Source organism: Pyrus communis, chromosome 5 (genome assembly GCF_041283825.1).
Source record: "Pyrus communis isolate YQ-2024b chromosome 5, ASM4128382v1, whole genome shotgun sequence".
NCBI classification, from domain to species: domain Eukaryota; kingdom Viridiplantae; phylum Streptophyta; class Magnoliopsida; order Rosales; family Rosaceae; genus Pyrus; species Pyrus communis.
Window position 1 is genome coordinate 3,111,249 of NC_142569.1, and position 23,088 is coordinate 3,134,336.

General features: G+C 36.9%; 4 protein-coding genes, 1 long non-coding RNA gene and 1 other non-coding gene across 7 annotated transcripts; 4 read left to right on the forward strand and 2 right to left on the reverse strand.

Moving 5' to 3' along the window:
- Positions 1-280: 280 nt before the first annotated feature.
- On the forward strand, positions 281-2,516 carry LOC148696566 (uncharacterized). Its single transcript, XR_015962274.1, has 2 exons — positions 281-682; positions 2,234-2,516. It is a non-coding gene; the product is annotated as an uncharacterized LOC148696566 (long non-coding RNA).
- A 5,219-nt stretch (positions 2,517-7,735) lies between these two features.
- LOC137727051 (pathogenesis-related genes transcriptional activator PTI5-like) lies at positions 7,736-8,611 on the forward strand. The gene has a single exon (XM_068465994.2). It carries the CDS (start codon positions 7,863-7,865, stop codon positions 8,433-8,435), a length of 573 nt encoding a protein of 190 aa, XP_068322095.2. The 5' UTR covers positions 7,736-7,862; the 3' UTR covers positions 8,436-8,611.
- Positions 8,612-9,157: 546 nt separating this feature from the next.
- Positions 9,158-10,628, reverse strand: LOC137724381 (ethylene-responsive transcription factor ERF091-like). The gene has a single exon (XM_068463125.2). The coding sequence runs from the start codon at positions 10,263-10,265 to the stop codon at positions 9,474-9,476; it is 792 nt and encodes a 263-aa protein (XP_068319226.2). The 5' UTR covers positions 10,266-10,628; the 3' UTR covers positions 9,158-9,473.
- Positions 10,629-12,716: 2,088 nt separating this feature from the next.
- On the forward strand, positions 12,717-12,789 carry TRNAE-CUC (transfer RNA glutamic acid (anticodon CUC)). The gene has a single exon. It is a non-coding gene; the product is annotated as a tRNA-Glu (tRNA).
- Positions 12,790-12,824: 35 nt separating this feature from the next.
- LOC137726547 (negative regulator of systemic acquired resistance SNI1) lies at positions 12,825-17,749 on the forward strand. 2 transcript variants are annotated; one of them, XM_068465479.2, is made up of 16 exons: positions 12,825-13,092; positions 13,343-13,409; positions 13,606-13,699; positions 13,794-13,874; positions 13,971-14,054; positions 14,301-14,372; positions 14,956-15,037; positions 15,118-15,167; positions 15,288-15,500; positions 15,577-15,647; positions 15,762-15,831; positions 15,977-16,042; positions 16,212-16,367; positions 16,905-17,041; positions 17,174-17,256; positions 17,415-17,749. In XM_068465479.2, the coding sequence occupies exons 1-15, from the start codon at positions 12,987-12,989 to the stop codon at positions 17,244-17,246; spliced, it is 1,422 nt and encodes a 473-aa protein (XP_068321580.2). In that variant the 5' UTR covers positions 12,825-12,986; the 3' UTR covers positions 17,247-17,256; positions 17,415-17,749. The 2 variants fall into 2 exon arrangements, with proteins under 2 accessions (XP_068321580.2, XP_088549899.1); XM_088693773.1 differs by having other exon boundaries at positions 12,852-13,092; positions 15,276-15,500.
- A 510-nt stretch (positions 17,750-18,259) lies between these two features.
- On the reverse strand, positions 18,260-19,843 carry LOC137724386 (Peroxidase superfamily protein). The gene is made up of 3 exons (XM_068463129.2): positions 19,473-19,843; positions 19,145-19,345; positions 18,260-18,875 (listed from the first exon to the last, which is right to left on the reverse strand). Exons 1-3 carry the CDS (start codon positions 19,752-19,754, stop codon positions 18,294-18,296), a joined length of 1,065 nt encoding a protein of 354 aa, XP_068319230.2. The 5' UTR covers positions 19,755-19,843; the 3' UTR covers positions 18,260-18,293.
- Between the last annotated feature and the right edge of the window lie 3,245 nt (positions 19,844-23,088).

A 23,088-nucleotide genomic window follows, 5' to 3' on the forward strand; every position in this document is an offset into this window, starting at 1 on the left:
ATGTCAATGGGTAGCAGTAGTTCTGCAGGGGAACTAATAGCAGGCCGCCATGCATGTGCGGCGTGCCGGCACCAAAGAAAGAGGTGCGAAGACGATTGCGTTATGGCTCCTTACTTCACAAACAAGGATGAAGATTTTAAAGCAGTGCACAAAATTTTTGGCGTTAGCAACATGACAAAGTTGCTTAAGCAACTAGATGACCAAAATCATAGGGGCACAGCCGTACAATCTTTCATGTGGGAAGCCTATATGTGGAAGCAAGACCCTGTGAACGGACCTCTAGGTCGCGTTTGGTACGCGGGACGGGACGGAACAGAGTGGGACGAGGCGTTCCGTCCCGCGTTTGGTGCGCCTAAAATGAGTGGAACGCGCTGTTCCACGGAACAGATTTTGGATGATTTTTTGTTCCACACCCCCACCCTGGAACGGGTTGTTCCACGTCTGTGGGACAGAAATTTCCAATATTTTTAGACAAAAATGCCCTTGGTCTTTTTCAAAATTTACAACTTCAAAATCAGTTAACAAACCCTAAAAACAAAATCTCTTCTTCTCAGCCGTTTCTCTTCACCTCTGCATCCCTTTCCCCTTCGCAACCTTCCTGCTTATCTTCTTCTGTGCAGCCTCGCAACCTTCCTCCTCGTCCTCTTCCGTGTAGCAGCTCTGCGAACTTGGTGGTCCTCAGGTATCTCTCTCTCTCTCTCTCTCTCTCTATCTCTCTCTCTCTCTCCTCTGTATTTTTGGGTAACTTGAATGTTTGAATTGGTGATCACAAAATCAAGATTTGTTTGTCAGTTACAGTATTAATAAGTGCCTGATTTCATTTGTAAACTATTTCTGTTTACAATAAATATGGATTGGTAATTATTGGATTTATGGATTCGTAGTTTATTTCCCAGCTGAATTAGATAATTTTGGTTTTGATTATTTATGTTGGTTGGTTTGCTTTAAGAAAATTGTTTTATTATTTAATTAGTAGTCGATTCTAATTTGGAGAAAATCTTGTGATAGGGTTATTTGGATGATACAATGAAAGTTGAGGTGATTTTAGGTTCTGGGTTTCTCTCAGATTTTAATATTTTTATGGGTTTGCGATTTGAATGGAGGATTTGCATTCTGGGTTTAGCTAAGATCAACAGAGAAGGAAAGGGGAGTTTATTAATTCAAATGTCGAATTGTCGGTTTCGAATGAAAAGGAAAAGGACAGGGTAAAGAATTAGTGTTGAGTATGTTTTTTATGGTTTGGCTTTTTTCTGTTGGGCCTTTCCCCGGCGTATTCACACTCCCAGGTTGAAGATCCTTGCCTTGGTAATTACCCTCATTATCCACGTTTCTTTGGTATTGAGCATTGGTCAGCCTCCTCTCTAATGGAGTCTTTCTTGTGCTCACAACAAATCTGTTTACTCCTTTTCTCAATGGCATTATTTCAGGAAAATCTTCATCAGATACAGCGCTACTCATGTCTGAAGTACTGTCTAGCTGAGAAATCTTACTAAACCACCGCTGTGCCTTCTCCTCATTAGCGGCCAGCCTGCTATCGATATCAGCCGTATTTTTATCACCCATATTTACATATCCCATATTTAAACCATCATTAGTGGAACCACGTGAGACCTCTCCAGGGCGCTTGCAATCACACCTCAAACATACCATGTTTCTCCCATAGTTAAAAAAATCACATCTGAGAAAGAAGTTATTTCATCATTAATTAATCAGTAAATGTAAAAAAAATTATCAGAAAACCCAAAAAAGAGATGAAATGAAAATGCAAAATTCACTGAGGACACTCCCACTCCTTGCCAGTCAGCTTCCTCTTTGGCTGTGTCTCCTCGCACTCAAGGCATTTCATGTTTCTTGTGTCTTCATGTTTTACGAACAGGGAGAGGAAGAAAGAAAACATTAGTTTAGATTGTAATTTTAAAACTTTTTATGTTGTTAGTGCTGGAACCAATGTGTGATTTCAAGTTTTTCCTTTAGAAATTTAAGCTCTATTGGATACATGAGGTATAAGAGTCTGTTTGGGATATTTTCAAGTTTTACTGATTCCTGAAAAAAAGCATGCTTAAGGGTAATCATGTTTCAGTTTTTATTGAATTCAGTTAACCATCTTCAGTTTTTTGCTTTGATCTGAAAGCTTTGTTTTGTTCAGATATCAAAGTTGGGCATGAGTTCATATGTTTTTCAATGTTTTTATTCCGATTTAATAATGTGATTTAATGGTGCGATGCTGATTTAGGCTATAAATTCAAAGGCTTTTCAATAGGCAAGTTTGCAGCAAGGAATTCAGAGGCAGTTGTATCATTGCAGCAAGGAACTCACAGAAGCCAGATTTCATTAAAGTGTTTATGGAGAGCCTTTGAGGTTTTAGTATTTGTGGTTTTAGTATGGGGAACTTTATCAACTTCTAGGTGTTTTCATTATTACTTTAGCAAGACATTATTTGTTTTTTAAGTCAGGACGAATGTTTGATTTCGGATATTTCATGTTTAAGTAATGCATATTTCATTTTCTTTGTTTAAGTTCTAAATGTTTAAACCCAAAAATGTTTACGATATGCATGATCATTAAACTTATATATTTTTCAACATTTGTCATGTGCTCTTATGTGGTTTGCCTTGTTCCTGCAATGGGGAATATTTAGAGGGATGTCCTTCTAAACAAGGCCAATTCTAATGTTTGTAGAACCTAAACTCCCTGAACAACAACCCACAATTGAAAGGACCAAAATTAGGGACTAAAAATTGAATTGGGGTGTGGGTTTTGCAATTTGCACAATAAAATTTGATGGGTTTGTGGTGAAAATTCGAATGGAGGTGTAGAAAATGGGAAAAATTACAAATTGTAAAGGGGTTTGCAAGTGAAACACAACATATACCTATTAAAATTTGGACCAAGAAAAACAAATAATGGATAATAGTGTTCAAATTTGAACAACTTATTAAAAAAAAAAAAAAAAAAAAGAGTCCTGTCCCGTTCCGCCCATAAAATTGTACCAAACAATAGACGAAACATGGGTATTTTAGTCATTTTAATCTTTTGGTTCCGTTCCGTCCATGTGCTACCAAACGCAGGACGGAACAACCGTCTTGTTCCGTCCTGCGCGTACCAAACATAACACAGAACATCTGTTCCGTCCCGTCCCGTTCCGTTCCGTCCCGTCCCGTCCCGTCCCGTCCCGTCCCGTCCCGTCCCGTCTGCGTACCAAACGCTACCCTAGGGATGTACAGAAAATTGGAGAGAGAGAATGAACTGCTTAGGAACGCATTGAATGAAGAACAAAAGGCTCTGAATTATGGTTATGCTAATCAAAGTTTAGCAATTGATGGGTCTTCTAATGGCACTTATACTAAATTATTACAAGGGCAAGAGGCCACTGAAATGTCACAGGAGCAACAAGTATTAGGGCAAGGGAGAGGCTTTCATCATGGAGCTGCTTCGGCCAAGCAACAAGCACGAGACCAACTAGGAGTCGTTGGCCTCGATTCTTCTGCAGGACAGTTTGGGATGGTCGGCTTGATGTCCACCCCAAAGTTGCAGTCCCAAAGGCCTATGCAATTTGAAGGACGCCCAAATATAGGACCTAATATGTATGGGCTAGGAAGAGGTCAAGTGGTTTTTGACCCTTCTGTTGGGCAAGGACAGCAAAGAGCATTAGGCTCAGCCAGGGCAGCTCAAATTGGCCCACATTTTGGTGATTTTTCTTTACTGGGCCACACGAGATCAGCTATTACTCATAGCCTTTATTCACCTTATCACCACCAACAACCGCATCATCCTGTGCACGCGCAGAGACAGGTGATGAACCAAGGGCAAAATCACCCTAACTTTCAACAGTACAGCTCGTTGAACAATTGCCACAATTACGACAACGTTCAAGGTACATATCATACAATAATTGCATTCTCTTTCCATTTTCTTGTTCAAAGATTGATTTTGTATGATAATTATGAGCATGTGTACGTAGCAAATTAAGTTGTATCATGGTCAAACAAGTAATTAACAGAACTACTTGATGTCTGTTTGATGTGCACATGTATCATATCATTGTATTTCTACATTTTGTTTTTCGTATTCATTGTTTATCATGTCAAATTGTCAATCTTAATATGTGATGGATTGAGGATGAACATTTTGTAGTTGTTGAAAGAAGTGAGGCAGACATAAATATATTGTTATAAGGCAATCTTATTGTAGAATTATGTAAACTGGATTTTAAGTATACAAATACAATTAGGACAAGTAAATCAAGCCTAACTGTAGGAGGACAGAGAATCCTAACTGGATTCACCCTCATTAACATATTCCTATTTAGAAAATATATTTTGAATAACAATTAGTACTGACTTTTTGTTTTGGTCCAATATTGATATTTTAACACAATATTTTATTGTTTTAAAAAATAAGACGTTATTTAATTTGGTTGTTTGTCAGCTCCTGATGTGTTGCTCTATCTTTTATATGATTGTAGATGGAGAGCAGTTCAATCAAGGGAAAAGTGAAAGGCCATGAAAGATCCAAAGTGGAAAGAATGCAAACTACTTCTTTACTTCTAGCATCTATAGGTTTTTTTGGGGGTCAAAGTTGATCAAACTCCCAAGTCCCATGTTCGTCCCCATTACTTTTGAGGGTATATATAGTGGGCAGATCAACAACAAATTCTTTTTCTTGAAAATTAGTTAAGGTAATGCCTCCGTCATAAACTATTTTATTGTCTTGTTATTTTGTTTTTAATTAATGAACGAAGATAAATTCGAACTCAGAAACTCTTAATTTGGAATGGTAGTTCTACTACAGAACTTTTCTCTTTTCTTATTAAACTTTCATCAACACAATCAGTTTACTTTTTCGACTTGATCCCGTGTTAACAAGAGATATTCCATGGCTTATGAAGTGTAATTATTCGATTGATTGCTGCACAAATCGAATTAAATAGAACTATCCAATGAAGCTATATAAAATTGTGTTTGAAACTTTTTTGTTCGTGTTATGAACTTATTCACTTGCCCTGTGCCTTCTTCGATCCTCTCCCTTTCGTAACTTCTGAGGGATCAATCACTATTCTAAATATAGTAAGGTGGAGAACTATTGTTCATTAGAGCACCGGGGGTGCGGGGGTTGTTCTCATTATTGAAGTATGTCTTCTTCAATCTTCTTCCATGTGATATTTGTATCACGGCTTTTTAGTTAAAATAGTTTTTAAATTAAAATTTAAAATCAATATAAGTGGTCCTTAAGATTGTCCACCAATTATTTTGTCATTCCGTGAAAAATCTCCGTTAAATTAAGGGTATTTTTATCAATTTAACCCTTCAACTTGAACAGATGGTTTCTTCAATTTAATGAAGATTTTTTTTACAAAAGGACAAAAGTGATTGACAGTGGACAATCTTAGGGATCACTTGTATCAATTTTAAATCTTAGGGATCAAAGTGAGGAGTTATAACAATCTCATAGACCATTTTGGCTAAAAAACCTTTATGTTGCATGGAGTCACCAAATGTGCAAAAACTATTAATGGTGCAAAACCGTAGTTTGGCCAACTCCAATCATAGAAAGTTAGGCATAGCTTAGGCTACGTTTAAGCTCTTCAAATATATATATGTGCTTGTTTGGATGTACTTTTAAAATGATTGAAAGCGTTTTTAGAGAAAATATTTTTGGATTCCAAAAATATTTTAAGTGCTTTTTACGAGAAGCATCAATTATGTGTTTCTTCCCAGGAAGCACTTTAAATGCTTTTCCAGGATTTACTAGCATTTTTATTAAGAATTATTTTCAAAAAGATTTTCACTAAAAACGCTTTCAGTTATTTTAAAAACACATCTACTGATTTTGAAGCTACTGATTTTGGCTTTGCCTTTAGCTAGCCTCCTCATTGACTACGTCATCTCCACCATGACTGCTTCGCAATCTCAGTAAATCGATTTTTGTTATGGGTTTTTGAGTTTTTTTTCCTTCTGGTTTCTGGGTTTTTTTTTTTTTTTTTTCCTGGGATTTGCAGGTTTAATTGGTTACTGGAAGGCTTGCCTTTCTTTTTGGAATCACTGAAGGCTTGGCAAATGGTTAACCAACAAATTCTCTTAATTAAACAAGAAAAGTAAGAGATTGATGCATAATTTGATAGAGAGAAAATGACGGAGAAGAGATATGAGGAAGGGTAAAGGAAGGAAGGGGAAAGAAAATTTGCTTGGGTCCATTCATTTCCAGACCTCACTACCCTTTAATTATTAATTTTTGTTTAATTTTTAAGACAAAAGTGAATTAAAAATGGCAAAAAAAATATAGTCTATGACTTAGTCCAATACTACACCAAACGCTTCACTAAGCTAGTCCAGCTTATTCTAGTCCAAGCCAGTCCAGCTTAGTCCCTGAAGCTAGTCCAGTCCAAAATAGTCCGATGCAACAAACGCACCCTTAATGGTGCAAAACCGTAGTTTGGCCAACTCCAATCATAGAAAGTTAGGCATAGCTTAGGCTACGTTTGAGCTCTTCAAATATATATGTGCTCGTTTGGATGTACTTTTAAAATGACTGAAAGCGCTTTTAGAGAAAATATTTTTGGATTCAAAAAGTACTTTAAGTGCTTTCTATGAGAAGTACCAATTATGTGTTTCTTCCCAGGAAGCACTTTACATGCTTTTCCAGGATTTACTAGCATTTTTATTAAGAATTATTTTCAAAAATATTTTCACTAAAAACGCTTTCAGCCATTTTAAAAGCACATATAAACGAGCTCTATATCTTTTAACGTATAGTTTAGGCTATATTTTTTCCTTAATAGTTTGGTTATAATTCGTCTTTGGTGAGAATTTAATATAAGATCTTTCAAAAAATCACTCTCATTGCAACCAAAATTTTCGGTACATTGTAAAAATTTGATTTCTATATTATTGACATCACACTCAATTTTTTCCACCCATCATAAAAGATCTTACAAATACATTCATTGTAAGTAAACATACCTTTAACCAATCAAGCTACAATCTTCATGCATTAGAACTGTTGTTAATAAACGTAAGTGATAGAATAAATTATTCCCAGTACCACAAAACATAGTCTTCCCAGAATTATTAAATTTCAACACACGTGAGTTAATTGTAAATCTTTAATTAGGACCTTCCACCTTAATATTCACAAAAATTTTAGGACTTTTTGCGGTTGCTTTTTTATTTTGAAGTCTTTGATAATTCTTAAAGAGTAATGCTAGTTAGATTAAATTTACAAATTAAACGATGTCTCATTAATAAAAAATAAATATGTTAATCAACACTTAATAATCTAATCATTATCTTTCACATCATTTAATTTACAAAATTTAATCTACACATTTAGTCTCTCTATCATTATCCATTCTTAAATCATAGTCTTAAAAAATTGTTGAAAAGTCAAGGTAGGGACCATATTGGGTTAATAACGTGACCCACAACCTAAGAAAGTTCATATTACGAACGCCACGACGTCACATACCCAAGAAAAGTTGGAGTTGTGATGTATATGAGCCAAAAATCAAATTGCTCGTCCAAATTTCAGCAAGAAACGTCTTCATGCGCTCTTTTGCGGATACAATCACCCTTGTTGACTTTACCAACCTACCCATATCAACAAGCCGAAGTATATATTACAACTGAATTGTTAAATTAGCTAATTTTGACTACAATAATTACATATATTTAAATAATCATCATCTCGACAATCAGATATAATTTTCTTTGTCTTTCTCGTGCCAAAGAAAATTATGACCCCACATTTGCCGCCCCTTTTAGTCCAATGTTAAATACAAGTCTTGAGCTACATACCACAATCTTCACTATCCTTTTCTTTTTGCCAATTCATAAAGCTTAGGAGGAAGAACTAGCTAGGAAGCTATGGCTTTACACTTCTCACAACAAAATGAACTCCCATTGAATGAGAATGATTCACAAGATATCGTCATATACCAAGTCCTAAATGAACCCATGTCTCTCATCCCCTCATTGTTGCCACAAAGATACCCAATCAATCGTCAACCAAATCGCCTCGAACCCACAAAGAACATTGGAAAAAAGCACTATAGAGGCGTGAGGAGGCGTCCGTGGGGCAAGTACGCAGCTGAAATCCGTGACTCTGCACGACAAGGTGCGCGTATGTGGCTAGGAACATTTAACACGGCTGAAGAAGCTGCCTTGGCATATGACCGAGCAGCTTTTCGAATGCGTGGTAGTAAGGCCATGCTTAATTTCCCAGCTGAAATTGGGGCTGCATCTTCTTCACCAACATCATCAGTTCATAAAGTCGGGCCAAGTTTTGGTGTAACTTGCAGCTTAAATAGTAAAAACAGTACTACTACTTCAGACTCAAGTGGAAGTTGTAGTACGCTCTCGATTGGGACACCAAGATCGGAATCTGAGACTGAATTAAGTGCTGTGGAGGTACCAAATATGCAGGGTCAGATCATCTAGAAATGTTCTTTTTAGTTATAAACTTCTGGTTACTAAGCATTAGAAAAGTGTGTGATTTTTCTTTCATTGGCTAGTTATTCTCTTTTGCTATGCCAACACATATGTACTGCAAGTATGCAATAAGTGAGTTTTATTGGTTTTGTAATATGATTGAATGAGTTGGAGCTTATTTTGTACAGATACATTCTTAATTTTGGTTTTCTTTCTTTGATCTTCACAATATTGATAAGGCAGTAGGTAGATACTAGAAATCATAATCTGCCAGTCACAATTTGACAGTACCTAATGAGATTAGAATTAATTATCATCTTGTCCAGTACCTAATTTGAATACGAAGAGGACGATCCTTCAACTGTACAATTTAAAATTTTGTTGTTAAGAAAAAGAAATGTAAAATGTCATTTGAATAAGCTGATCAGGTACATAGAATGACTTGACTTCGAATCCGGAAGAGAGATTAGTAAGTAATTAGAAGATTTAAGTTCGGTTATGCAGTGGGTCTATATCCTTTTCCAGCCTTTTCTTTTTATCTCCCTTTCCATTTGAAGCCAGCTTAGAGAGGTCCTTTTGATGGTAACCAATCTCTCAGATTGAGAATAGTAAACTAAAATTAAGCATGTCAAAGAACATAAAATTATTCGGAAACCTGACAACATAAATTACAACGTATAATGAGCGGTTATAACATTTAAGCCTTCTGTTTTGTATAAAATCCTAACACTTGCTGATATGTCGACGGGGTTAATTAAGTTGGGGAGCCACTAAACGCTTCTCTGAAATCTTAACAAAGCACACTATAATTGTTGATTGATGATTTTGCATATTACATAAGAAATTGTGTATGTATATCGTGTTCTGCTATCTCTTCTTCTAAGGCTAGTTTCAAAGAAACTTACACAGCATGTTCTTGACTACAACTACAAATAATTCCGGACTGCTAAATTTCTATTTGGGCAGCAAAGAATGTTTTACGGACTCACTCATGTAGAAGATAAATATACATCAGAAGCATAGTTTCCTTTCTTATTTTGAGTTTTGTCAAAAAGAAGACAGCAAACTGTCCAAATAGTCACTTCCCAGGTCTTGGAACTCAAATACATCAAATTCATTATGATCACCCAACATCTTTTGCATGCTCGCCTTCCTCTTCTCTGCAGGTTTTCTTTCCTCAACATTTTCTTCCCAATCTCTCAACCCTCTCTTCCAAGTATATGAACCGATATTTGTGGATGAACAAATGCTGAAGCAATCCAATCCCATAGCCCTTGCAACTGTTTCAAGGGGGAAGTTAAGATGTGCTTTTGAGCCTCTAATTCTCAGAGCTGCCTTGTCATAAGCCAAAGCGGCATCCTCAGCAGTCTCAAAAGTCCCAAGCCAAACCCTAGCTCCTTTTCTTGTTGAGTCCCTAATCTCGGCTGCATACTTGCCCCACGGCCTCCTCCTAACTCCGCGGTAGTGCTTCGTAAATTCCACCTTCTTTGCTCTCTCAACCTTTGCTTCGCATTCCGAATTTGCAGCTCCATTGCCTTCTAACTTGTCATTGCAAGACTGCTCCGTATTTTGTGCAGGAGCAACACCACTGTCCAGAAGTTTCTCCCAGGCCTCAGTTCCCATTGATATCCACCTACCTAGACTTGGTAGCCTTTGTAGAACTTCCATTGACCCTTCTCTCCCATCAAGAGGAGGCATATCTTCCCAGGATTGAGACTCTGTTGCGCTTTTCGCTTCTCTTTTCACTCCATTCACACCGATAAAGCTCGCCCACACATCCTCTAGTTGTATAGCTTCAGATGCTGGCTTTTCAGCAGGAATATCACAATGTACAGTCATATTCACACAAAATATTAAGTTGATATGAGGAGAGAGGGAGAGAGGAGATTGAGAGAATGGGGAAATATAAAGGTATAAAGAGAAACGCGTGAATAGTTGAGATTACTTGTGGCTCAATCCAGCTGCTAACTTCATGGAGGATTTCAGGATTTTAAGTGCTTATTAATAAAATAAGATGTGGGATTCATATTTTAAGTCTCCCACGTCGACTTGTGTGGTGTTCTAATCATTTACGCGGCTTTATCCATACGGATTCTATGCACTTATTGTTTTATATTGTTAAAACCTTCCTCAAATTCATGAAGATCACATAAAAAATAAAGAAGGCGACGAATTGAAAGCTGGATATAGAGTATAAGATCATTTTTTAATTGTCACTGCAATCCTACATATAAAATCATTTTTTCCTTAAAGTACCCTCTTAAAAATAATTGAAGAAAAGTGATGTCTGCAGAATTTAGAATTACATTTTAGGACTCAGCTGAGACAATATAATATCATAGATAGATGGCAGAGTAAGGTGGAAAAGGATTTGGATCATTTTAGTAGATTAATTAGCAGAAATATCCAATTTGAACATATATAATTAATTCTTGCAGATCAGATCCCTTTGACTTGTAATTGAAACCACTGTATTCACAAGTAAAATCCTTGTGTACTCATGAAAAAAGATGAAATATTGAAACCCCTCTAGGCTTTTGAAATATTACATGGCAAATAGAATTGTTTAAATAATTGTAAAACTACACCCGATTCAACCTTTGTGATATTCATTTTTTGGACTAGTCCAGTCCAGTCCAAGAAACCCAGAAATTGCAGTGAACACACGGTATCCAATAAGCTGGCATATCTTAGAGCCCAAGAAATGCCAGCTTGATTAACAAGTAGATGCATAAATACAAGCTATCAATGTCATAAACTAGCCGGACGCTTCACCTTAGAATAATAAAAATAATAAGGGCTGATGACAAAAGGGGAGGTTTGATTGTTGCAGATCAAAGCAAGGGATGTTGTTATGAATATGCGGCGCATGAACAGGATTTGGAGTGGAATAGTTATCGAAGTCAGTGGGTGCATTTGAATTAGGCGTTTTAGAAATGCATTCAGAGCCAAAGGGTTTGACTTTGATCACTTCTCTTTGCTTCTGTTGATGGCAAAGGGAGAACGTTTTCTTGCAAACCTTAAGTTGTTTGGTAACTCTCGATTTTTGTCACTTGTGCTAGGATGTCATGCACTCCCTCAAGCTTCAACTTGATGTTGGTTTTTCTAGACCTAAACAATTGCATTCAAGTTCGATTATACCTTCTTCATAGAGCATAATAGAGCTAACTACATTTTATAATCTCCATGATTTAGGTGACATAACTACTCCTCACTTTAATCTTTGACAATGAAAATCGATAGAAATGGTTCCTGAATTTGTTTATCGTGAATCATTTTGATCTTTTCGTAAAATATATATATTAATATCTTATGTCACATGAACAACCACGTAACCTACTTTTTAAGAGTATTTTTATCATCGATCATAAAGATTTGGGTTACTTCTACCTAACTTGGAGGATTTCAAGGTGGCTTAGCACAAAATACAATGCATTAATACATGCTTAACTCAATCATAAACTTAATTAAGGCATAACTTCTTTTTGTTTTTTTTGATAGCGAGAGAGGAGAAAATGAGAGATAAAAAAGGTGTGGAAAACTTATAATAAGATGGGTGAAGAAAAAGTGTATATGAAAACTAAAAACCAAAAACAATTGAAAGAATGTTTAGGGCATGTTTGGTACTTTACTTGAATCAAACTTTTTAAACTCAAAAACAATTTTTAAGTTTTAGGCCTTAAAAACTTGTTTGGTAGGATTATTTTCAAAAACTGAACTCAAGACTAACTAAAAAAATATAGTCTATTATCTAAAAACATAAAAAGTGAGTTTTTAAACTTAAACTCACTTATTTATTTTCTCTCCCTCCTCCCCTCTCACTCCAAATCTATCTCTCTATCTTTTCTTCTTTCTCTCCTCTTTTTTTTTTCTTTTACCTTTTTCGTCTCTCATCTAATCTACTCTTTTCATTCTCTCGGTTCTTCCTCTCGCTCCTCTTCCTCTTTATCTCGTTCGATCCTCTCTCTTCTTTCTCTTTCCTTCAATCATCTCTTACTTTCTTTCCTTCTCTCTCCTCTTTCTCCCTCTCATGTGTCCCTCTCTTTTTAGATCTCTTTGTCTAGTTTAAGTTGTAAGATTTAAAATTTTTAAATCGCAAACCAATCAAGTTTTTGGGTCTTAAAGAAAATTGTTTTCAAAAAATAATAAATTTTTTCAAATAGGATACCAAACAGGCCCTTAATTTTTTTCACTTTCAACTCTACATTCTCCCTCACTTCTTCTATCTTCTCCTCCCTCTATTTTTATTCTTACATTTAAAATCAATCACTTAAATGAAATAGCAACACATCCGTTGTAGTCTAGTTGGTCAGGATATTCGGCTCTCACCCGAAAGACCCGGGTTCAAGTCCCGGCAACGGAATTCTTTTTGTTACCAATTTTCTTATTTCATGTTCTAAATACAAACGGCGTCAGTCCGTGGGTATTTGGCGGGAGCACAAACGGCGTCAGTCCATCTCCGGTATTTGGCGGGAACACATACCCAATTTCTTTTCTTTTTAACTTTTTCCTCAGTCCAAAATACGAATTAGGGTTTCGAAATTCCGGCAGAGGAAAAAGATGGAGAAGCCCGGCAGTACAAGAAACGTGGGAGGAATCGAAGAGAACATATTAGCGATCCTCGATTCTTCCGAGGCTAAAGACAATCGGGACGCCTACGAGGATAGTAAGTCTTAATTCTGTTGTTCCCTTTTTGTTGATAATTTTCTGTTTGGTTCTCGAGAAAATTTGCCAAGAAAATGAACATGGGGAACTAAAATCAATTCCGCTATCAGTTGTTTTGATGCCTGGAAAACGAAAGTTATAACCCCGTTCTGTGGGAATTTTACCGGTTTATTTCTATTTTTTTTTTCTTCCAACATTTTTGTCATGGATCAAAACAATGGTTGCTTATTTATTTGGAAATTGATGAACAGGAATCACTTTTCTGGAAGCCGTTCGCGCTGCTTCCATTGTACCGAAAGACGGAACTCCACCTACCTAGTCTCTATCTCTATCTCTGTGTATTTAAATTCAAAAGGAAGGAAAAAGATCCGATCTTTAGAGTAAATTACCTTGTTAATAGGCATAAGTTTTAAAAAAGATGGAAGCTTTTGTACATTGTAATCGATGTTTACGATATATATCTTTGCCCAAATAAGAATAACCAACTTCTGTTCGTGTGAATTTTGTTTGACAGTGCCATGTTTGAGGCAATCTTCTCCATCTTGAGGATTGGGAAGTCTCTAGAATTGACCATGGAAAGTTTTCAGCTTTTGAATGAGTTAGATAAGGTACTCCAACGCTACTTTGAATCTTCAATTTATGTTGGTATACAATCAAATGGTGCAGTATTTTCTTACAAATTCCTTTTCCCCTATGTTTTAGCGTTTCCCTCGGGTATATTCTTCTGATGTAGATAATTCAACATCATCCAGTAGTGTGCCTGAATTAATCGTGGTTGAAGAGGTACTAAGTTTTTATTTTCTTTCCATTTGTTGATATATATTTTATGGTGTAACTGACTAATATTGTATCATAATGCAATTTATGGGTGCTTGTTAGGCTTGGTATCCATTCGCTTCCTTCGAAAATGCTAGTAATGAGAGGGGAGCTACGAGTAACTCTGGGGGACCAGTTGACTCTTCTGTGAGTTTGCATTATCTCGATGTTCATATTCATTAGTAAATTGTAATAAGTTTGTTTAGTTTAACTTTTCTATTTCTTTTGGAGGAGTCATGATGCATAGACAAAGGGTAATAGATGCACCGTAGACACTTGAGTTTAGTGTGAAAGCTTCTTCCCTTTTTTCTGTTTAAGATCCTAGGGAATCCTATTTTCTTAGCTCATTTCTTAAATTTCACCTTGGTTGAAGTGTTCTCGTGCCAATGGTAGGGTTTCCAACTTTTGATACAAGACCTTGCTGATGCAACTGATGAAGCACACTTCCAAGCATCGGAAACAAAGGTTAGTTTACTTGCACTAAGAGAATAGAAAAGGTATAAGACAACATTGTGAATTAGCGTCTATCTATGGATGTGACTTGGGGACATGTGCAAAAAGCAAATGCATCTTCCTGTTAAACCAGTGCATACATGTGATATGTACTTTAGAAACTAAGATAATCTTGGAATGTGAAAATGTGAGGATGATCACGGAGACAACTAACATAGTGTCCATCTATGTGCATAGTGATTCCGGTGCAAATATGATTCAATTAGGTTCAATATGCCTCCACTTGATATGTAGTTCTGTGTTCACCAAATGTAGGAATTCTTCTTATATTCTGAACATTAATTCCATGGTTTAGATATTGATACACTGTCGTTATTTTCTTTAAAGAGGAATCTGAAGAGGTCGAAGGTGTTAGATTCAGAGAGCATCTTATGACTGGATTGTACATAAGCATTCAACCTGTGGTTATGAGTTTTGACTGAGTTTTATGTTTCTGGTAGTTTAATGCTATAGAATTACTTAACCTCCATTCTTGTTTCCCTGGATAAGTGAATATTACCACCCTTTTTTGGTCTTATATGATATTTTTTTGCAGACTTTAGCAAACATGCTATTGTTTCAATACCTGATTAATGTTTTAGAATGGGACTTTCTACCACGTAACCGTATCTATAAAGGTAAGTAGATATCTGATTATCTGTAGTGTTATGTACCACTAGCTTTCTGGAAGTTTAAAGTTGCTCGTTATTGTGTGCAGAAACCATGAACTGGGTAATTCTGAGAGAGTCGTTAGTCAACATGCTTCTGGTATACCTTTCTCTTTCAAGCCATGAATACAAAGTAGCCTTTTTGATTTTATTTTTTATTGTGGAATACATTAAGTGATTCTTATACCGCTACTCTTACCCTCAAAAGTATCTTTTGAAGGTGTCAAGGAAAGTAAATCAGAAAAGCTTGACGAAGGATTGCTTGACCATTATGTGTAACTTGTATCAAACCCATGCTGGATTCACCGATGATCTGATATGTTCAAAGAAATCTGTGGCACAACCCGCTGAAAATTTTGATGCTGCTGCTGCAATTGCTTTACTCGAGATAGGAAAGAATACCTGCATAGCCATGCAGAAGTTTCTAGTAATTGTAAGTTGCTTAGAGATGCTTGAATGGAGGTTTGTATAATGATTTCAGCAGTGGCACTGATTTTGGACTTTTTCAGATTATGGAGCTTGATGTGTCCAAGCAGAGTGCAGATATCCAAGGTTCTACTACCCGAGCTGATGGTATCAGGTACGAGTTTCGTTTTCTTGAAAGAATGATGGTTGCTTCCTCTCTCTTATTATTATGTATCATCTTTTATTTTGATCGTCTTGATACAAAAAATACTTTTGGCATTTGGTGCAGAACTCCACTGTTGGAGATAATTCTGGACGAACTAACGTACAATAAAGATATTCTTGACCCATTTCTCCAGGTTCATATTTCTTTAATTGCTATCCTCACCCTCTCCCATTTGCGGGTTTATATGTTTCTGTTTCCCTGTATAATCTGTGGCAGAGGTACCAGGCAGGCAGTACTGTTTTCTTCTGCCAGTATATTTTATGAGGGTGCATTTGCAGGTTTTCGATGAACCTAAATGGAAGCTTGAGATGGTTGTTAAGTACTTGTGGAAATATATTGCTAAAGTAAGTTTTCAGAATGCCCATATATTGTCCTGACATTACTTTTATTATTTATGTTCCCTGTTAATGTCTTCCTGAAGGCATTTTGATATTGTTATGATGGAAGTTGAAGCACAGTTTTCCCTCATTGATAATGTCCTCCCTTAACTTCATCATGTTCTACATTTTGTAGCCTTCCATTCGCACTCGTAGGTCAAATGGTCCTCCAGATGATGATGCATCTTTCAATGGAGCGTTGAAGTGCCTTTCAAATATCACCAGCGCAAAAAGTACCATAAAGAAGATTAGGACAGAAGTAGTGCAGTTGCTTTTAGCACATGGATTTCAGGTGATTATTCTCATTATTCATTCTAGGGCGATGTTTTGGTTGATTCTTCAAAGGATGTGATGTTATTTTTTTTCTTAACATTCATATTGTGTGGGCGCCTGTTTGCATGGATGCAAAACTGTTAATTTGTGGACTGTTTGTAGCACATAAATATAGCTTGGCTTTTCTTGTGGGACTACCAAACATTGTCAATTACTGTGTGCTGTTGATTTTGAGGTGGTAATGCAGTCGATGATGTTTAGAGGGCATTGTGCAAGCAAAATGCCTGAAAATTGTCTGCAAAGACCTTGTTTCCCAATTTCATGGCTCTTGGACAACTGGGATGAATCGAGATACATCCATATCTGATTTGATAGCTAAGAAAACATACTATGTACCACGTGTATGTGTGCATGATCTTGCACCTGTATTCTATGATAAATTAACACTCCAAATGGCTTTTATCTTATGCTATAAGGTTTACGATGTTAAGTCTATCAGAGTAGCATGTCTTACGCCTCAACCACAAGTTTCTTTGACTGTCGAAGTTCTTTTCAGGCTCATTTGTCGCTGCCATGTGAAAACCATCTTGTTGGAGACGCATCTGCTTCCGATGAAGAAAAAAGTAGCAGCTCTCTTGTTGAAATATGTGAGAATATAATATCAGCATTCAAAAATATGAAGGCAGCAGACAAGTAAGCTCGAATTAGAATCAGTTTTTACTTGTTTGTTCCTTTATTTCCTTTGCACATGTTTGTTATGCACAGTAAATTTAAGCACGAAGGCTTTTTCTTCTTAACCTCGTATTATAACCAAACATGGTTTAGGCGCATGGAGGTCTTGTCACTTGGAAAGGAAGCACTATTTACGGCAGCTACGATCGTATCAGCAAAGTCATAGTATGTTACAGGTAACCTGGATCAAAGCTCTAGTATCCTTACCTATAGTGGCTAAACTTGAATCTTGATTGCGTCGGTTGATCAGGGAAAGATTCTGATCCTAATCTACAACTGTATTTTTGGTCTGAAGAAACAATGACTGAGCTTTGCTCGTTTCCTCTTTTTTCAGGTCAGCTGCACGTAGCTATTGGTGAAAGTTTAACAAGAACTGAGGAACGTGCGCGAGAGTTGTTTTTTTCGTCAGTCCTAAACCGTCATGCCCGTCTACTTTTGTTTTAGGATTAATCTGCATTAGGTTGTACAATCGTAGTGATATAGTTTAGTCAGGATAGAATTCAAGTATTCGAACGGGTTGTCCTGGACTGCCTCATGAAATGGCTAGTATTAAACAGAAAAACCCAGGAGAATGTATAAACATTGACGAATGCCATCTTTCAATGTACCATATATTCTACCTGAAGATTCACATGATCAATCAAGAAATACAAATATTACACCGCACAAGTTTCAAATTCCAGTCCATTCCACTGCTAAATGATTCTTCACTCGATCCAACCGATTAAATCATGATCGGTGTTCGATCACATCATTCGAGTTCCTGACATGATTGCAGACACAATTAAGTTCAGTCGAACGCAGACGGAATGCACTGCAAACACAAGGGGAGTACTATTTTGTGATTATTTGGGATATGTATATATGCAAATTTAATGCATAAGAAGAAAAATCGGTCGATAAAAGCATCAAATGTTGGCGGCATTCCTTAGTAATATTACAATGGTCGTTGAACGTGTAGCTAGGCTAGCAATATACAACAAACCAAGACGACGAAAAAGAGAAGAAAAAGGCCGAACCAAGGGTAACCCAAGAAAACAGAGTTACCCAAGATTCAATTGAGTCTTTCCTGGCTCTGAAAAAGGTGGATAACGATGACATGCTACTAGTTGTCTCTCTTTAAAAATAAAAAAAATAAAAAAATAAAAAAATAAAAAAATAAAAAAATAAAAAAAAAGATTTAATTGAGTAATTCAAAACGAATAAAAATATATCATAACATATGCAGGCTACAATCCTTCCTTTTCTCCCCATGCTTTCTTCCTCTTTTCACACCTATTGAACCCATTTTCTCCATGGCCGTCGCAAAAGCGTGAAAGAATCTTTGTTTATCTTGTGCCAGAGCCTGGACAATTGGCTTGGTTCTTGGGTCCAAAGATAGAGCTTGGTCTGAAGCTAGCAATCCCAGTTTAGCCTCTAAATTCCCGTAATAAGCATGATCAAACACAAACGGCGTAGTCACATCAAATGGTGCAACGACGTCGGCATTTCCACCATAATGTGGGCATGACATTCTTAGGGCCCTCAGGAGTCTCGGGTCGATAACTGGGTCGGGCTGCTTCGAGCCCCGGTAGTCATACAGCCTGCTTACAAAGTTCTGGCAATGAGCAAAGCCGAATGTATGTGCACCAGAAAGAACAACCAAGTCTTCAAGTGTTAGCCCTTTTGAATTGAAGAGTTTGAGTAGCTGATCCACTGTGAAATTTGCTTGGGGAATATTAGAGGGCACTCTCGAAGCCATTGATATTTTTCCATCCCACCTCCCTTTCTTAACTTGATAGTATGGACCCCCTGCCTGTCCCAGTTAAATTAGAATTAGAAACAGAAAAATGTCAATATATATGTACGTGCATAAAATTAAAAAGGTAGCGATTTTGAAACTCCTACATACGAGGTGTGTAAAATTATTGACTACTCATTTTCGACTGCCAAAAGCTTAATTGAAAGTGCTGAAATCACTACGTTATGTCTTATCACACATAAGAGTGGATAACAACCACAGATCCACACTCCACATTGCAACTTAGTAGAAACTTGAGGGCAAAAAATTGATCTAGGACTTACCAAGTGGACATAATCTCTGGCTGCAATTGCAAGTATGTCTGCACAAGACACGACACCAGGACATCGGCTCTCCACCACAGCTTTGGCTTTCATCACGCTTTCAAAAGCTTCCTGTCTCAGGTCCTTGTTATCAGCTGCATCCTTCTCGGCCAACATTTTGTTGCCCGGCTCTGAGTTTATGATTATCGATGCGTCGCAGCCCTTCAAAAAATTGCGTACCAAAAAAATTAATAAGGTGAATATGCATTAAAAGTACATTAAAACTTACATGCATGCACATTATTAAACCAAACAGATGTGCATTATTGTTGCGTGGAGTTGTGATTACTTCTACAAAGCAGTCGTGGAAGAAAAGGCGAATGGTTGCCGGGCCGGACACAGGCGATGCTTTGAACTGTTGGGATGTGATGGATCCGACAAGTTGTTCGAGTTGAGGACATGATCTGGCATAGTAATTAACCGAGAGTTGGCGGCTTTGATGAGTCACATTGGCGGCGGTTTTGGATGAGGAAATTGCGGTACTATTGTGCAGAATAAGCAGCAAGAAAATGGTCAAACAAGTGAATGCAAACGAAGAAGAAACAGAAGAAGAGGAAGTAAGGACAGGCATGGTTTTTGGAACTTTGGACTGTGATGCAGCTTAAGACAAAGAGTGGAGCAAGTGGAAGTTCGTTGGGGACAAATTGCCCTTGTTGGACATATAAAGAGAATCAGGACCCGTGAAGTGAAGTGGAAACACATGAAGGTCTAATCTATAAAAAGCCAAAATGAAGCAGCCGCATTGAGGCTTGCAGAGATATAAAATTACACAAGTGGACTGGCTTATATATTTAGAAAGTGATTTACCATCGTTTTATCTGGCATTCATTTTTGTTTCTTTGTTTTTGCGCTGAATAAATTAAAGAATAATCAAGAGACAGAACGATAAGAGAAATAAAAAAATAAAAAGAAACGAGAGTGAAAATCTATCATTTGTATATATCAATTGAGAATAAAATATCTAATGAGGTCTAGATGCTAAATCTTACTTTTATAGAGAATCACTCACGTGTATGAACACCAAATTAGCTATTGGCTAACCACCTGGTTTTCTCTATTGATTCTGTTTAGCCACATAAATATGCATATTTTCTTATTTAACTGAATAAGTCTATAACAACGTAGACATGGTTTTAAGCTGGAGCGTTTGTCTCTTTGCACTTAAATTCAAACTTCTTTTACGTAGATTAGAATATATATTGGTGTAAAAAAAGAAAAAAAGTTCTGAACTGTAGCTAACTAGTTTCTAATGGCGATGTAAGGTTTGGGAAATGTGTGAGAAGATTAAGGGCAAATGCTCAGGGCCATGGAATGGAACAGTGACTACAAATTTAGCAGTGATTCAGAGGTTGATCAGCAACTGATGCTTGCTGGGTGCATGCTTGGGGTAAGATGGACCCCAAACCCACTGACCACCCAAACCTGATGAATTCTTTTATTGCAGAGAGCATGTGCAAGGAGGGACCTTATATATCAGATCATAAATTCCTTTGTACAAATTTGTTTTGATTTGGAAGAATAGCTTATTCACTTGCCCATTTTTGTCCGTCTGAATAAATGCAAGCTTTTTGTTGTGAGTGCAGTGAAAGCTGTGGACCATCTGATTTATGGCTGAAAAAGAGAAGGGAATGCAGCCAATGGCTGGAACGTCAAAATTTAAGTGGGAGTCCAGGCCCCAGAAGATTAGTGATGGTAAATTGGTGATGTAGACAAAAATAAAAGGACTTTGTATCGAACCTTTACATACTGTCGTGTAAAAAAATTAAAATACATATTAGTGTGTGATAATTTTTTTAAGGGAAGTGTTATTGGCACTTCAAAAATCTCATTCTACATTCCTAACAAGTGTATTAGTTAGTGTATTTTTCATTCCAAATATTGAAAGTTTGGAGTGTAAAATGAGATTTTTAGAGTGCCAATAACAATTTCTTTTTTTTTAATACTATTATCTTGGTATTTCAATTGTAGAAAGAGAAAACTTTGTATTGAACTGTTTAGTAATGCCCACATTGCACTGATAATACTTCTAGCTTATCGCCTAAGTTCATATAATTAAGGTAAGGTAAGGACTCTAGAGTCCGACACTTCTAATTAGTTATATATCTTAAAAGATCTCGATACAATTAAAAAAAAAAACATTAATATATATACCTCTCGATGTGCGACAATTGTATTTGATCCACTCTTTCAAACACCATGCTAGCCTAATCGAGATGCTGTTACATCTTGGAATAATTAAATTGGTGCACACTTAATCATATGTTCACATGCACCATAAAATAAACATAACATGATGCTTACTGTGCTATTAGATTAAATAATTGTAATTATTGGCGCAGGAGCCCACAACCTAATGCTTATTAAGCTTTCATATTTTTATTCCCCATCAAGTAGGTCCTCTCCTTCCAGATTTGTTTCAGCTTTTTAACAGAAAAATGATTTGTTTAAAACCTGCAGGCTTCTCTTTTGAGGCCAAATATATACAAAAAGACCTGCAGACTTTGAACATCGAAGTCAAACTTGAACATGCTTGGGTTTTGAAGTCAGGAGCTTAAAATATGGATCATGTTTATGGTGGCTAACGGCTGCCTGAGACTCTGAATTTCCCTTCAAAGTTACAGATTATCTAGGATTTTGTTTTCTCTTGGGCTTGCTGGAGCCCACCCTGGCACCCCAGCCAAGGGTTGGACCCACCCAATAGCCGAGGTTGTAGAGAAACCTTAGCTGGGGTGATATACTGTAATTGTAATGTAATTGTAAACCTGGATGGATGAATGTTAAAATGCAATATGAGATTTTGATCATTTAAGCTTATATAGACGCACAGCCTCCAACTCTGGGAAACTTATGTAAAGTTGATCTGAAACAAAGAAGAAGAAAAAAATAGAGAAACCTAATTCAGTTCGAAAAGAAGAAGATCGAGAAAACCAAACCACTAAGAATTGTTACGAAAGCACTAAAAAAAGGTAAGTCATGCTCAAGTGGGTAACAAAAGTTCTCCTGATCGATTGGGTCTTCCTTGACCAACTGGTCTATATCTGCAAAAGGGATGAGAGTTGCAAAAACGGTACAAATGCAACGCAATTGGAGGGTGCCGATTGCTCGATTCATCATCGAGAAACACCACAAGGTTGCGCACTTTCCTTGTGTGATTAGGCAGCACAGTCCCTAGTTAGTTTTGTTTCTCATAATATCATCATTCACCAATAAAACACAAGAAGACTTTCTTATTTCGTGTTTTCCTGATCATATGGGGATTTGCAGTTCCTGTTTGGGGGTGTTATGCCGTCCGTTTCAATTAGGATTCTTGTTTCAATTGCGGTTATCATGTTTCGTGGTGGCTAGCGGCTGCCTAATAAGACTCTGAATTTCACATCAAAGTATAATTTATCTAGGATTTGTTTGAGGAGTATTTATGCAACTTTCAATTGCGTACTCTTAAACTCTCGTTCTTGTAGCTCGATCAATCGCATTTGCTCTCTCTCTCTCTCCCTCTCTCTCTCTCTCTCTCTCTCTCTCTCTCTCTCTCTCTCTCTCTCTCTCTCTCTCTCTCTCTCTCTCTCTCTCTCTCTCGTTAAGGATGGCTGATCATCAAGAGTTCATGCAGCAGTTCCACACCGTCAAGCTCAAACTGACTTTTGAGTACTGTGCATGTAAAGGCTGTGAAGGGAAAGTAAAGAAGCAGAGGAAGAAAGTTGATGGTATCTATGAAAATAGTCTAACTATAGATAAAGAGCTAGCAAAGAGTGGGGACGTTGGTTGTGAGTGGCAGGCTTGACGCAGGCAAACTCATCATGAAGCTTATGCGGTCAAAGAAATTACGGGAGGTAGAGAACATGTTTGTTGAGAATGAAACTCACATTATTGGTAAAAGTAGCAAATGTAATGAGAAAAGTACGTTGTCA

Coding starts and splice junctions, on each gene's coding strand:
- LOC137724386 (XM_068463129.2), bottom strand. CDS start 19,754: ATGCCTGTCCTTACTTCCTCTTCTTCTGTTTCTTCTTCGTTTGCATTC. Junction 19,346..19,472: donor TCCACGACTGCTTTGTAGAA/GTAATCACAACT, acceptor AATTTTTTGAAG/GGCTGCGACGCATCGATAAT. Junction 18,876..19,144: donor CCAGAGATTATGTCCACTTG/GTAAGTCCTAGA, acceptor TAACTGGGACAG/GCAGGGGGTCCATACTATCA.
- LOC137726547 (XM_088693773.1), top strand. CDS start 12,987: ATGGAGAAGCCCGGCAGTACAAGAAACGTGGGAGGAATCGAAGAGAAC. Junction 13,700..13,793: donor TTTTGAATGAGTTAGATAAG/GTACTCCAACGC, acceptor CCTATGTTTTAG/CGTTTCCCTCGGGTATATTC. Junction 14,373..14,955: donor TCCAAGCATCGGAAACAAAG/GTTAGTTTACTT, acceptor ATTTTTTTGCAG/ACTTTAGCAAACATGCTATT.
- LOC137727051 (XM_068465994.2), top strand. CDS start 7,863: ATGGCTTTACACTTCTCACAACAAAATGAACTCCCATTGAATGAGAAT.
- LOC137724381 (XM_068463125.2), bottom strand. CDS start 10,265: ATGACTGTACATTGTGATATTCCTGCTGAAAAGCCAGCATCTGAAGCT.